Raw genomic sequence first — 11,586 nt, 5'->3', positions numbered from 1 at the left:
ACCCCCCCGCATCTCTTGACTTCCCTCCGGCACCCCTGGGCGCGGCCCCGGCATCCCTCCGGCATCCCTCAGCGTCCCTCGGCATGGCCTCGGCATCACCTGGCGTCCCCCCGGCATCCCTCTGGCACGCCCAGCGTCACCTAACATCCCCTCGGGTGCCGTGACACGGCCCCAGCGTCGCTCCAGCATCCCTGGCATCGTCCCGACATCACCTCGGCGTCCCTTGGCACGGCCCCCGCATCTCCCAGGATCTCCTGGCATCGCACGGCAGCTCCCCAGAATTCTCGCAGCCCCAGCGCCGCTCCCGCAGCCCTTCCAGTCCCCCGGGTCCCACCCCGGCACCCCCATCTCCGCTGTCCCAGCCCCTGGGGTTCGGGACACTCGGGACTGGGGCAGGTTTGAACAGACCCTGGGGCAGTGCAGTCCCGGGCACAGCCGGGTGAGCCGGACCAGGACCCGGCTGCGCCCCGGACATGGCAGCAGGAGCCTGTCCCAGCCGGGGGACTCCTCTGCCTGGCTGCTCTGTGCCCCTCAAGCTCTGCAGAGCCCGGGCAGGAGCTGGGGTGGTGCTCCCCGTCCATCCGGGGCGCTGAGCCCCCAGAGGGCAGCTCTGCCCACGCTGGCACCTCTCGGGTTTCAAGGGCACTCGATTGATTTAATTCCTCTGGAGCATTTTGGTGTGGAATAAACAGAATCTACATCTCCTGAGGATGTGAAACCTTTTTAGGGAACGCCCCGTGACGCCCCTGAGGGCAGGGGCATCTTCCCCATCCCGGTTTCCCTGTCCTGGATCTGGACCCGAGCCGCGGGGACGGTCGGAGTCGCGGTCTCACATGGGACACGTGGCCAATGTCTGCCATGGGCAGAGAGTCCCAGGGCAGCCCCTGCTCTGGGCTGGCAGCTCTGATCGGACGTGCCGCGGCTCCCAGCCCTTTTCCACCTGCCCGTGTTTCACCCTGCCAGGGCGCGGTCAGGAGAGCCGCACTCGCTGTTGGATCCCTCAAAGCTTTTGCTCCTTTGCAGCCCCGCAGTCCTTGTCCTGTCTTCTCAGCCGAAAAATGGGCTAGGAAGATGCCCCAGGATTTTTACAGCCTGAACACCAGAACGCAGAGGGATGGGGATGAGGCATCTGGGCTCCTGCTGCAGGAACCCAAAGCCTCTGCTGATGTCCGGTGTGGGGTCTTTCCCTGGGACAGCGCCCGGGGGCCCATTCTTCCCTGTGATGCTGTTGTTACACCACACTCCCCCAGCCTCTCTCAGGATCTCGGAGTGTTTTACAGCCAGGCAGCTCCTGGCATCTCCCCTGGCATCAGCTGGTGCAGACTCAGCACTTCCTCTCCCCGTTTTTCCATTCTAAATTGCACCATTGCTGCGGGATGGAAAAAGCAGATATTTTATGTGGTGTCTGGGGGTGGAGACAGGGAATTCTGGCTCCTTTGAAGAAGGACAGGGAGCTGCAAGGCTCAAAGCTGGGGTTCCCACTATGGTGCCAGCAAGATTTTCCTTCCACAGGGGCAGGAAGGGTGACACTCACAGACGACACCGAGAAAATCCATGTAGGACACAGTAACGGTGCCCAGCTTCTCCTGGCCCGGAGGCAGCTCCAAAATACCCTGCCAGGGTGGATTCTCTTCGCCTTCACCAGCGCAGTGGTGCCAACAGGGTCAGTCTGAGCGCCCGACGCCTCTGGCTCTCTCCCTCCCTCCTTCACACGGTGACGGGGCTGTCCCTCCCGTCCACCCCGGCATCACGGGGCCGCTGAACCTTCAAGATCTGATAGCGTCGGCCCGGATGGGTCAAAGCCAATTAACGTCAGAGCAGGCCATTTCAGTGGCAAACCATCTGACGGAGCAGCGCTGACGGGAGCCCGGCGCTGGCCTCGCTGGCCCCACCCGCAGGTGCGGCGCAGGCTCCTCCTCACCCACCCCTCCCTCCTGCCCCGCCTGCTCCTCAGACACGCCACCAGCAGATGTCACATCCCAGCCGGCCTCTCCCCGGGCTCTGGTGGGCACCGTGGGGTGAAGGCAGCAGGAGCCACAGCCCTGCTGTGCTGCTGACACCCCGGCAGCTCCAGGGATGCTCTCCCGGCAGAAGGGAGCTCACGGCCTTCCCACAGGCTCAGAAGCTCCCTGTGAGAGGGTTTTAATCACATTTCCCTGTGTGCTGCTCCAGGAAACAGAGATAATGAAGGGTGGGATGGAAGTGGTGTCTGTGCAATCCTTGCAGCAGGAAAATGGGGAAACGGACGAGAGGAGCAGAGGCACAGCTAGAGAGCTGCTCCCACCCCTTATCCCTGGGCTGGTGGGGACAAATGACCATCACCAAACCCCTGCTCTGTCCTGGCTGAGCTGTGTTGGAGCCTGAGCCTTCAACCTCTGCAGGATCCCATCCCATCCCATCCCATCCCATCCCATCCCATCCCATCCCATCCCATCCCATCCCATCCCATCCCATCCCATCCCATCCCATCCCATCCCATCCCATCCCATCCCATCCCATCCCATCCCAATCTTCCCAAGCCCCAGGAGGCACTGCACTCCGTGTTTCAGTCCCTGTGCAATGTGAATAACCCTGCAGTGGGCGGGAGTGAATTCCCCGGCGGCAGGGCTCACTGCCCGGGGCCCGCAAATCCCTCTCCTCCCCTCTCCCGATTGGAGTTGGCGGCTGTGCCTGTCACTTGGCTGTGCCACCGGGAGGAGCGGCCCTGCTCCACCTGCCATCTGTCACCTGGCCTGGGGGTGCCCGTCCCAGCGGGTGACATATGGCATCGGAGCTGCCCCTCCTGGCCTGGACAGGGCTGGAGCTGCTGCTCGGGGCTGTGCCCGCGGCTCCTGCAGAGGGTCTGACTCCCTCCCGCAGGGATCCCTCCCTGCCGCACAGAGCCCAGGGGTTAAATCCTCCTGGAGAGGGGACCCGGCCGATGAGGAGGGAGGGGCAGAGGCGGCCGGAGCCTCTTGTCCCCAAGGCTAAGTCCTGAGGGCAGTTTGTAGGGACACACAGAGCCCCACTGCCCTCCCGGGGTCCCCAGAGCTGGCACCAATTACAGGAATGCAGAGGAGGGTGTTTGCACTTCCCACCGGGAAGCCCCAGCGGAGGAGTTCCCGATGCCACCGGCGGGGTCACGGTGCCAGTTCCAGGTCAGCAGCCTGGCTCCTGCGGTGGGTGCCTCTCTCCAGGAGCTGTTCGGGAGGGTGTGAGCATCACTCTCCGCTGTGTGGAGCACTAATTTCTCCTCTCACTGAATGAACGCGTTTTAATGAGGTTTATGGATGTGGTAAATACACAAACGGGGAGCAAAGGAGCGCTGTGTTCCGGGTAAGGACATGGGGTGTTTGAAAGCCAGCAGAGGAGAACGGTGGATTTTTTCTCCTCTCCGTAATTATGGCAGGAAGGTGAACAGCAGGACGGGAAGGTTTCAGGGCAGTGTAGCTGTTCTAAGAAATCCCATGTATTTCGCATCCTTTGGGTGATTTTCCCAGCAGGTCCCTGACATCCTGTTGGGATATCTGCTGAGATCTCACCACCAGGGAAAAGGGAGTGTGGCAAGGCTCAGCTCATTTTCCATGAACACAGGGCAAGATTTACCCTCTCCAAACATTGCTTAGGAATAGAGCCATATTTACGGAGAAGTGAGAGCTGGGCCCTGGTCCTGTGAGGAGTGAGGGCTCAGGAAGAGCTGCAGGCTCTTTCCCGGAATTGCACCCATAATCCAGACCCACCACAAGCCAACCCCGCTCTCCAGGGAATTACAGGAGGGATAAATGAAGGAATGTTGGCTCATTAAGCAATTAATTACTGCAGGTTCTATGGGCAGTGCCTGCTGCAGCTGCAAAGCTCCCAGAGCCACTCCTCAGATGGGAAGCAGGGGACTGGAAATAAAAATGCTATTGGAAAGTTTAATTGCATCTTCATAATTTGCCATCCCAGACGTGGTGCTGGAGATCATTCCCTGTGCTGGGATGAATTTCTGCTGTGGTTCCCCAGCTTGCAGGGTGCACAGGGTGGCAGAGGGGCCGTGCCCGCGGAGCAGGACCCGCTCCAGAGGCGCATTCCCGTATGAATGGGTCTCTGGGACCTGGCTGTCCTCACAGCGGGGCCGGTGACCTCGGGGCATCCTGCCTTTGATGCGCACGGCTCTGGAACGGGATGGATCCCGCAGGCACTGCAGACAGAGGCGGCCTTCCTCTGCCTTCTGTGCGGACTCTGATTAATGGGCAGAGCGTCTGGCTCCTGTTTTCCCAGCCACGGAAGGATCCAAATGAAGGCTGGCTGTCCCTGATTAACCATTACCCTTCCCACACCTGTTCCCAATGCCGGGATTGTGCTCTGCCCTGCTTTGCCACCCCTGCACAGATCACCTGCTTCTGCTCCATTACAATTAAAACCAGGAGCAGTGTTTGATTATATTTATTGAGGGAAAGTGACGATTGCTTCATCCTCCTCTTGAATTACATCTTCCTGTTTGGGAAGAGTAGACACAGAACCACCTGGCTGTCTCTCACACTCACAGCACCCAGTGTCCCAGGGGCCTCCCAGAGAGCTCTGAGATGTTTCAGGAACTAGGAGAAAAGTGTTGGCACTGGGGGAAGCCTTGTGCTGCTGGTGGGATGAGCACACCTGGCAGGGCCATCTGCTTGGCTTAGCTGGGACATGGGGACAGATGAAGGAAGGATCCAGCACTGCTGTGCTGAGCCCCCAGAGGGTGCAGGGTTGGACCCACAGGTACCAAAGCCTGGAGCCCTGTTTAGTGCCCAAGGAAGTGAGCAGAGCTGGGACCACAAAGCTCCAATGGGATCCATCTCCAGCCAGAATCCAGCATTGTTCCAGCACTTTGCCACCACGGCACTGTTGATGTCACACTGATCTCTGCTGACCCTGAGGTAGCAACTGGCTGGCTTCTGGCTCCTCCCTGGGCACCAAGGATGGCTACTGCTTTGCCTCTGTCCCACCAGGAGAAAGCCCGGGGACCATGCAAACCGCACTTTATTGCAGGGACAAATCACACTGTGCCTCTCTGTCAGCCCAGGGGTTGATTAACAGCGCACACAACTGGATTTTCTGCAGACACTCCAGAGCAAACCCCAGAAATGACACCAGGGGTTTGACAGGGGCATTGGCATCAGGCTGCCATGGAACTCCTTTGCAGCTAGCAGGGCAACAGTGATGACAAATGACACTGGTCCTGTAGGTACACCCTGCCTCCACTCAGCCTGTGCTGCTGCATTATGGAGAGCAACCGAAAATACTCCCAGCTCAATCATTAACTGATCTGGGCCTCATGGCTACTGGCTGCCGGGGCTGCCTCAGCCTGGGCTGGCAGAGGGGAGAAGGGACAGCCTGGAATGTGCTGCAGAGGTGTTCACATATCCTGCATTCCACAGGGATGAGGCCCCGGGGCAGCAGAGCACCTCAGAGAGATGCCGATGAGAAAGTGGCATTAGGGTAACATTAATTGCCTTAGTGTCAGTGCTGAGCTGAGCTAAAGCAAGGCAGGGGATCAGGGGAGCCCGGGGGTGTAGCTTTGTTCCATGACCAAGGTGGGATCTGGAAATGAGCTGGAAAATGGCTTGGATGGGAAGTGTGTGAGGAGGAGGGCAGGGAGGCTGGGGGTGCTCCCCAAAACCTGGGGGAGCCTTATCCTGTGGCTGCTCTGGGAGGTGCTCTGCTCCTCTCTACAGCAGCACTGAATTCCCCCTGCTGAGGGGCTCCTCCCCCTGCAGGGACCAGCATGGACCCAAACCTCCTCCCTCTCCTGCAGGAGGAATCCCATCCTTTCCTGGGAGCTGGCCTGTGCCCAGCTTGCTCAGCCGAGAGCAACACCTTGGGCTGAAGTTCCTCCAAAGCCCAAGAGGAACCCCAAAGAAGATCAGAAAAAAAGGTGTTTTATATATTTTCTGAGCCATTTTCCATCAGAAAGGAGTTTGATGGAACATTGTAACCCCACAGGTGTGTGGCCAGGTACAACGCCCCCATTGGAAGCAGTCTCTGTTTACCAGAACATCCCCTCCTGGGTCACTGCCCCAGTCAGCAAGGCAGTGACCAATGGGGCAGTGGCTGGAGGAGACATGAAAGGCTTAGCCAGGACAGTGACATCTTCCTCCAAGGGAGCAGCGAGCAAAGGTGACTCAGTGGCACGGGCAGGGGCACCGTCTCCCCAGCGCTCCCGCAGGGTGTCACAGGGCTCCCAGTGCCCAGGACAGCTCTGAGACCTCTGTGCCAGCCCAGCGGGGACAGGCGTGTGCCCGGCCAGGACAAAGCAGCACCTCTGGTCCTGGGCAGCCCGGAGCCCCTGGTGCTCGGGACGGGCCGTGCCTGCACCGAGCAGGGAAGGGCAGACACAGCAGCTCTGGGCTCAGCTCTGCTCTCTGCTCACTTTCCTCCCTAGAATTCCTCTGCTTCTTTCCCTGCTCGGCAGCACAGTGAGGATGGATGCTGGATGGGCCGGACTGCTCGTCACCCTCCTCCTACTCCTCTCTGTCCTGTGGTTCCTGGTCTGGAAGAACAACACGAAGACGAGCCAGCTGCCTCCTGGCCCAGCGCCGTGGCCCATCCTGGGCAATCTGTGGCAGAAAGATGTCTTGCCCCTCTACAGGCATTATGAGAAGGTAAGGGACAAGGGGCCGTGCTGGACCCATTCACAGCCCCCGCAGGACACACAGCAGGAAAGTCCCATGCTAAAATAAAAGGGGAATCCCACAGGTGACCCTTCCTACCTTTCCTATCTCTTCTTTCCTCCCTCTTCTCTTGGTCTGCCTAAATCCCTACTGCTTGGAGCAGAATCAACCCTGTTATTCTAGCCTTTCTCCTCCTGTAAGGGACCCATTTGGTGACAATGCCCCTCAAGGGCTGCAGTGCTGCCACTGTCCAGAGCTGCTTCCCAGAGATGATGCTTTGAACACTCCCAAAGTGGCACTGGGATAAAACCCCCAGGCACAGAGACAGGACAGGACAGGGACAGAGGTCACAGCTTTGAGGGAGGCACTTCACCTCCCTGCTGGGTATTCACCAGTGCTGTGGGCTCAAGTCCCAGTTTGAAATGAAGTGAATGAACTGGAGTAGCACCCTGGTTCACAGAGCTCCCCATCCCCCCAGCTCAGCTGCACCTATGGCCCCATCTTCACTGTGTGGCTGGGGCTGAAACCGGTGGTGGTGCTCTGTGGATACAAGACGGTGAAGGATGCCCTTGTGGGACACTCTGAGGAGTTTGGGGGCAGGCCTGAGATCCCCCTCCTGAAGCAGCTCTCCAAAGACTACGGTGAGTGCCTGGATCTCTCCTGGATCTCTCTGGGTGAGCAGACAGCCATGCCTGAGTCTAGGGAAGGGCTCAGCACCCAATACCTCAAACACCCATTTCCTACTCTGTAAGACCCTTCAACTCCTAAGCCTCTTGTCCAGGTCAGTATTAATTCCAGTTAGGTAATTCCAGTTTTGTTCTGAGTTGCTGCAGAGATCCTCATCCTTTCATGGACACCATGCACACCTGCATCGCTCCTGGCTTATTGCCCTCTTGCTCCTCAGCCTGGCTCAGAGCAGGGTTCCCACTCCTGGGGAGGAGCAGGGTGGGCAGGGGCTGATCTCCTCCATGTCCCTCCAGGATTTGTCTCCAACAATGAGAAGAAGTGGCGGGAGCTGCGGAGGTTCACACTCAGCACCCTGCGGGACTTTGGGATGGGGAAGAGCTCCATGTCCGAGAAGGTGCAGCAGGAGGCTCAGCACCTGGTGGAGCTGCTGGCAGAGCTCAAAGGTGACGTGGGTTCTGTCCTTGCTTGGCCCTGTGGCAGACAGAAGACACACAAGAGCCCCACGGGACATGTGTGGCCCCAGAGCTGTTTGCTGTGTGGGTGATCCCTGCAGGGAACGGCTGAGATCCAGCCCCACCCCACTCAGGAGTTGCAGGGATGAGCTACAGCCATGGCTGCAGGGCCAGGAGGGAGATCCTGCTCTGAACTGAAGCAGGGGTGGCCACAACTGCAGAGCATTCCCTGCTGGAGGAACAGGAACGGGGAACAAAACTGCGTGGGCCTGGGAATGCACAGCTAGGACACTGCCCTTGTTAGCTGGGTCACCTGGATAACTCAGGGTTATCAGGGTGATTTCCTCCTCTGCAGCAATACCCAGCTCTTGCCAGTGCAAACACATCTTCTGGGGCTTCTGGCAGACACCTGTGCTTCCCTCGGTCCAAGCTGAGGGAGGGGTTCTAGAGCAGGGAGGTAGATGGAAAAGCTCACAGCTCCACAGCTCAGGAGGGCTCTTTGCTGTGGTTGTCAGGCCCAGCAGATCAGCCAGGGTTCAGAACCAGGGGCTCAGAGCAGGGGGAAGGGGTGTTTTCTGTCTTGAAGCAGATAGATAACTGGTGAGTTTTTGATGCTTTCCTCACCTCCTGTGGCTGCAGGCAATGCCTTTGAGCCGATGACCATGTTCAGACATGCAGTGTCCAACGTGATCTGCTCCGTGGTCTTCGGGAGCCGTTACAGCTACACTGACTCGGCTTTCCTGGAACTGCTCAACGCCATCGGGAACTACATCAGCTTCTTCCTGTCCCCCATTGCCAAGGTGGGAAACTGGTGTGCTCAGCACCCTCTGTCTGCTGCCCTCAGGGGCTGAGAATGCTCCCTGGCTTTGGTGGGACAGCGTGGCTTTGAGGGAGAGGCTGGGAGGCTCTGCCCAGGACCCTGAGCCCTGCCATGCCCCTGCCTCTGCAGGTGTACAACACCTTTCCCAACATCATGAACCGGCTCCCGGGGCCGCACAGGAAGGTCCTGGCTGACTGCCAGAAGCTGAAAGACCACATCCAGGAGAAGGTGAAGTTCCACCTGCTGACTCTGGACTCCAGCTGCCCCCGGGACTACATTGACTGTTTCCTGATAAGAGCAGAGAAGGTAGAGGGGGGTCTGCCCTCCAGCCTGGCTGCAGTCTGGACTATCACCCGGACAACACTGAATCCCTCCCCACCACACCTTCTTGCAGGAGAAGGGCAGCCCAGAGACCATGTACAGCCACGAAGACCTGATCATGTCAGTGTTTAACCTCTTTGGCGCCGGGACGGTGACAACCAGCAACACCCTGGTGTTCTTCCTGCTGATGCTGGCAAAGCACCCCCACATCCAAGGTACAGCAGCAAAACACAGCTGCTCCTGTGCCTGGGGTGCTCAGGGGATAGAGGGTCCTCACCCTGGAGGGTCCTGTTTCGGGGCAGACCCAAATCATCCTCTGGGGTCACCCAAGGGTGGGAGCTGTTAGACACAGAATCCCACAGGCCAGGGGGATCCGGGTGCTTCTCCCTGTGCTCCATGGCCCCAGACTGGCCTGTGGGAGATGCTTGGAGCTTGCCTGATGCAGGGGAGGGACAAGGACAGAGTTTCTGGGCTCCACAAGGGATTAGGCCAGGCTGCTGCCCCTCTAGCCCATCCCTGGGTTTAGCGTAAATGGCCCTGGAGGCCAGTAAGAAACTCTTGGGAGGTTGCACAGTAGGTACCCAGCCCCCCTGCTGTCCCCAGCCAAGGTCCAGGAGGAGATCGATGCTGTGGTGGGCACTGGCCGTGCCCCCAGCACAGAGGACAAGCTGCAGATGCCCTACACCAACGCCGTGATCCACGAGCTGCAGCGCTTCCACAAGACCCGCATCGAGAACTTCCCACGCATGACGACGCAGGATGTCCTGTTCAGGGGCTACACCATTCCCAAGGTACACAGGGTGGCCCCGGAGCCTGTGTCCCCAAGGGAAATTTGGCAGCAGGGGCTTTAGTGACATTTGCCTTTGTCCCTGGACTGTTTGCACACAACTGAAGGCCCCATGTCTTTCCCAATCCTTGGTAGCAATGACCTTTCAGAGGGGAGCAGAATGTCACTGCCTGTCCTGCCCACACCCCGTGTCCCTTCCTTGTTCATCCTGGAAAACAGCTCTTCCCACCATGGAGCTGTGCAGGACTGCGGGGCCAGAGCAGGAGCCCACCCCCGGGTGGGACCAGGCCAGGCACCCCCAGCCCTCAGCAGATCTGGGAACAGCCACCCCTCCTGGTCTGACCACAAGCCTTGTGTGCAAACCCCACCCCAAGGGGACATCTCCTGCCTTTGGATTTGGGGCAGCGAGAGGAGCTTTAACAACAACCCATGGGAAAAACTCAGTAATTTGTGTCTCATGAGCTGCACAGAGACTGGCACTATCATGGGCACAGCAGAGCCCCACGTCAGCTGTCCCAGTGGCACAGATCATTCAAGGCTGCCTCCCCATGGGAACCTGCTTGGGCATTGGGGTGCACACCCAGCCTCCCCCATGTCCCCCGGATGCTCCTCCCTGACTAATCCACCCCAGCAGAGTCCATGGCATGGTACTGATGATCCTCCTCACATCCCTGTCCCACCCCTCTCCCACAGGGCACTCCTGTTATTCCGGTAATTTCTTCTGTGCATTCGGATCCAACCCAGTGGGAGAACCCCAAAGAAGTGGACCCCACACATTTCTTGGATGAGAAGGGCGAGTTCAGGAAGCGTGATGCCTTCATGGCATTCTCAGCAGGTCAGTGCTCCCCCACCCTGCCAGCTTTGTGCCCAGGGGTGCCAGCACAGACCAGTGGCACCATAGTGCCACCCTCACCACGGGCTGCCTGCCCACCCTCCCGTCCCTCGGCTCCTCACCGGTGTCACCCCTCTCTCCATGCCCAGGGAAGCGGATGTGCCCGGGGGAGGCTCTGGCCCGCATCGAGCTCTTCCTGTTCCTCACCACGCTGCTGCAGAGCTTCACCTTCCAGCTGGTCACTGAGCACAAGGAGCTGGATTTGTTCTCCCTATGGCTTGAGATTGAGAGGAGGGCAATCCCGGGCAAGTTCTTGGCTATCCCACGCTCAGTGTCCTCCTAAGATGGGAGAACGGGGCAGGGAAAGGCTCTTCCAGGTGCTTCTACCCCTGCCCGAGCGAGCCCTGTGGCCACAAGGGCTCCGCTACAGCCAGCACCAGAGAGAGAGTTTGGGCTTGGATTTTCTCCTCAAAGAACTGTTGGGCACCTCTGCCACCAGCTCCATGAGCAATGTGCTCCTAGTCCTTCCTTCCCCATGTTCCTGGCACTGATCATGTTCCTGGCACTGCTTTTCCTTCCTCATCCCCATCCATGCTGTTTGAGCTCCTCATGGCAGGGCTGCCTGGGGCTCCTGGGCTGGGTGGGGGCTCCCTCAGTTTGGTGATGGATTCAGAGAGATCTGTAATAAAAACAACCATCACAACAGGATGCTGGTGTTTATAAGAACACTTGTGGTGTCTCTCACATCCAGCTTTTCCCAGTGCAAACCTCCCAGACACAGGATTTCAGCTCCATGTCTCTTCCCAGGGTCTCTTCAGGTTTCCCAGAACAGCTCAAGCCAGGAAATCACCCAGGCATCAATCCAGTGCCACCCCTGCCATGGGCAGGGACACCTTCCACTGTCCCAGGCTGCTCCAAGCCCCAGTGTCCAACCTGGCCTTGGACACTTCCAGGGATCCAGGGGCAGCCACAGCTGCTCTGGGCACCCTGTGCCAGGGCCTGCCCACCCTCCCAGGGAACAATTCCTTCCTAATATCCCATCCAGCCTTGCCCTACAGCAGTTTGAAGTCACT

General features: G+C 58.9%; 1 protein-coding gene across 1 annotated transcript; it reads left to right on the top strand.

Moving 5' to 3' along the window:
• Nucleotides 1-6,065: 6,065 nt before the first annotated feature.
• Nucleotides 6,066-10,856, top strand: LOC134051907 (cytochrome P450 2C5-like). The gene is made up of 10 exons (XM_062505995.1): nucleotides 6,066-6,120; nucleotides 6,421-6,605; nucleotides 7,093-7,255; nucleotides 7,595-7,744; nucleotides 8,393-8,553; nucleotides 8,703-8,879; nucleotides 8,968-9,109; nucleotides 9,498-9,685; nucleotides 10,375-10,516; nucleotides 10,663-10,856. The coding sequence occupies exons 1-10, from the start codon at nucleotides 6,066-6,068 to the stop codon at nucleotides 10,854-10,856; spliced, it is 1,557 nt and encodes a 518-aa protein (XP_062361979.1).
• The last annotated feature ends 730 nt before the right edge of the window (nucleotides 10,857-11,586 follow it).

Source organism: Cinclus cinclus, chromosome 20 (genome assembly GCF_963662255.1).
Source record: "Cinclus cinclus chromosome 20, bCinCin1.1, whole genome shotgun sequence".
NCBI lineage: Eukaryota > Metazoa > Chordata > Aves > Passeriformes > Cinclidae > Cinclus > Cinclus cinclus.
The sequence above is the reverse complement of the archived record's forward strand: the minus strand, read 5'-3'. Positions and strand labels throughout refer to the sequence as shown.

What these genes read in the sequence shown, in the direction of transcription:
- LOC134051907 (XM_062505995.1), top strand. Translation starts at nt 6,066, where the DNA reads ATGAAAGGCTTAGCCAGGACAGTGACATCTTCCTCCAAGGGAGCAGCG. An exon ending in GCTGCTGGCAGAGCTCAAAG is followed by an intron (nt 7,745 to 8,392) that starts GTGACGTGGGTT and finishes CTGTGGCTGCAG; the next exon opens with GCAATGCCTTTGAGCCGATG. An exon ending in TCCTGATAAGAGCAGAGAAG is followed by an intron (nt 8,880 to 8,967) that starts GTAGAGGGGGGT and finishes ACCTTCTTGCAG; the next exon opens with GAGAAGGGCAGCCCAGAGAC.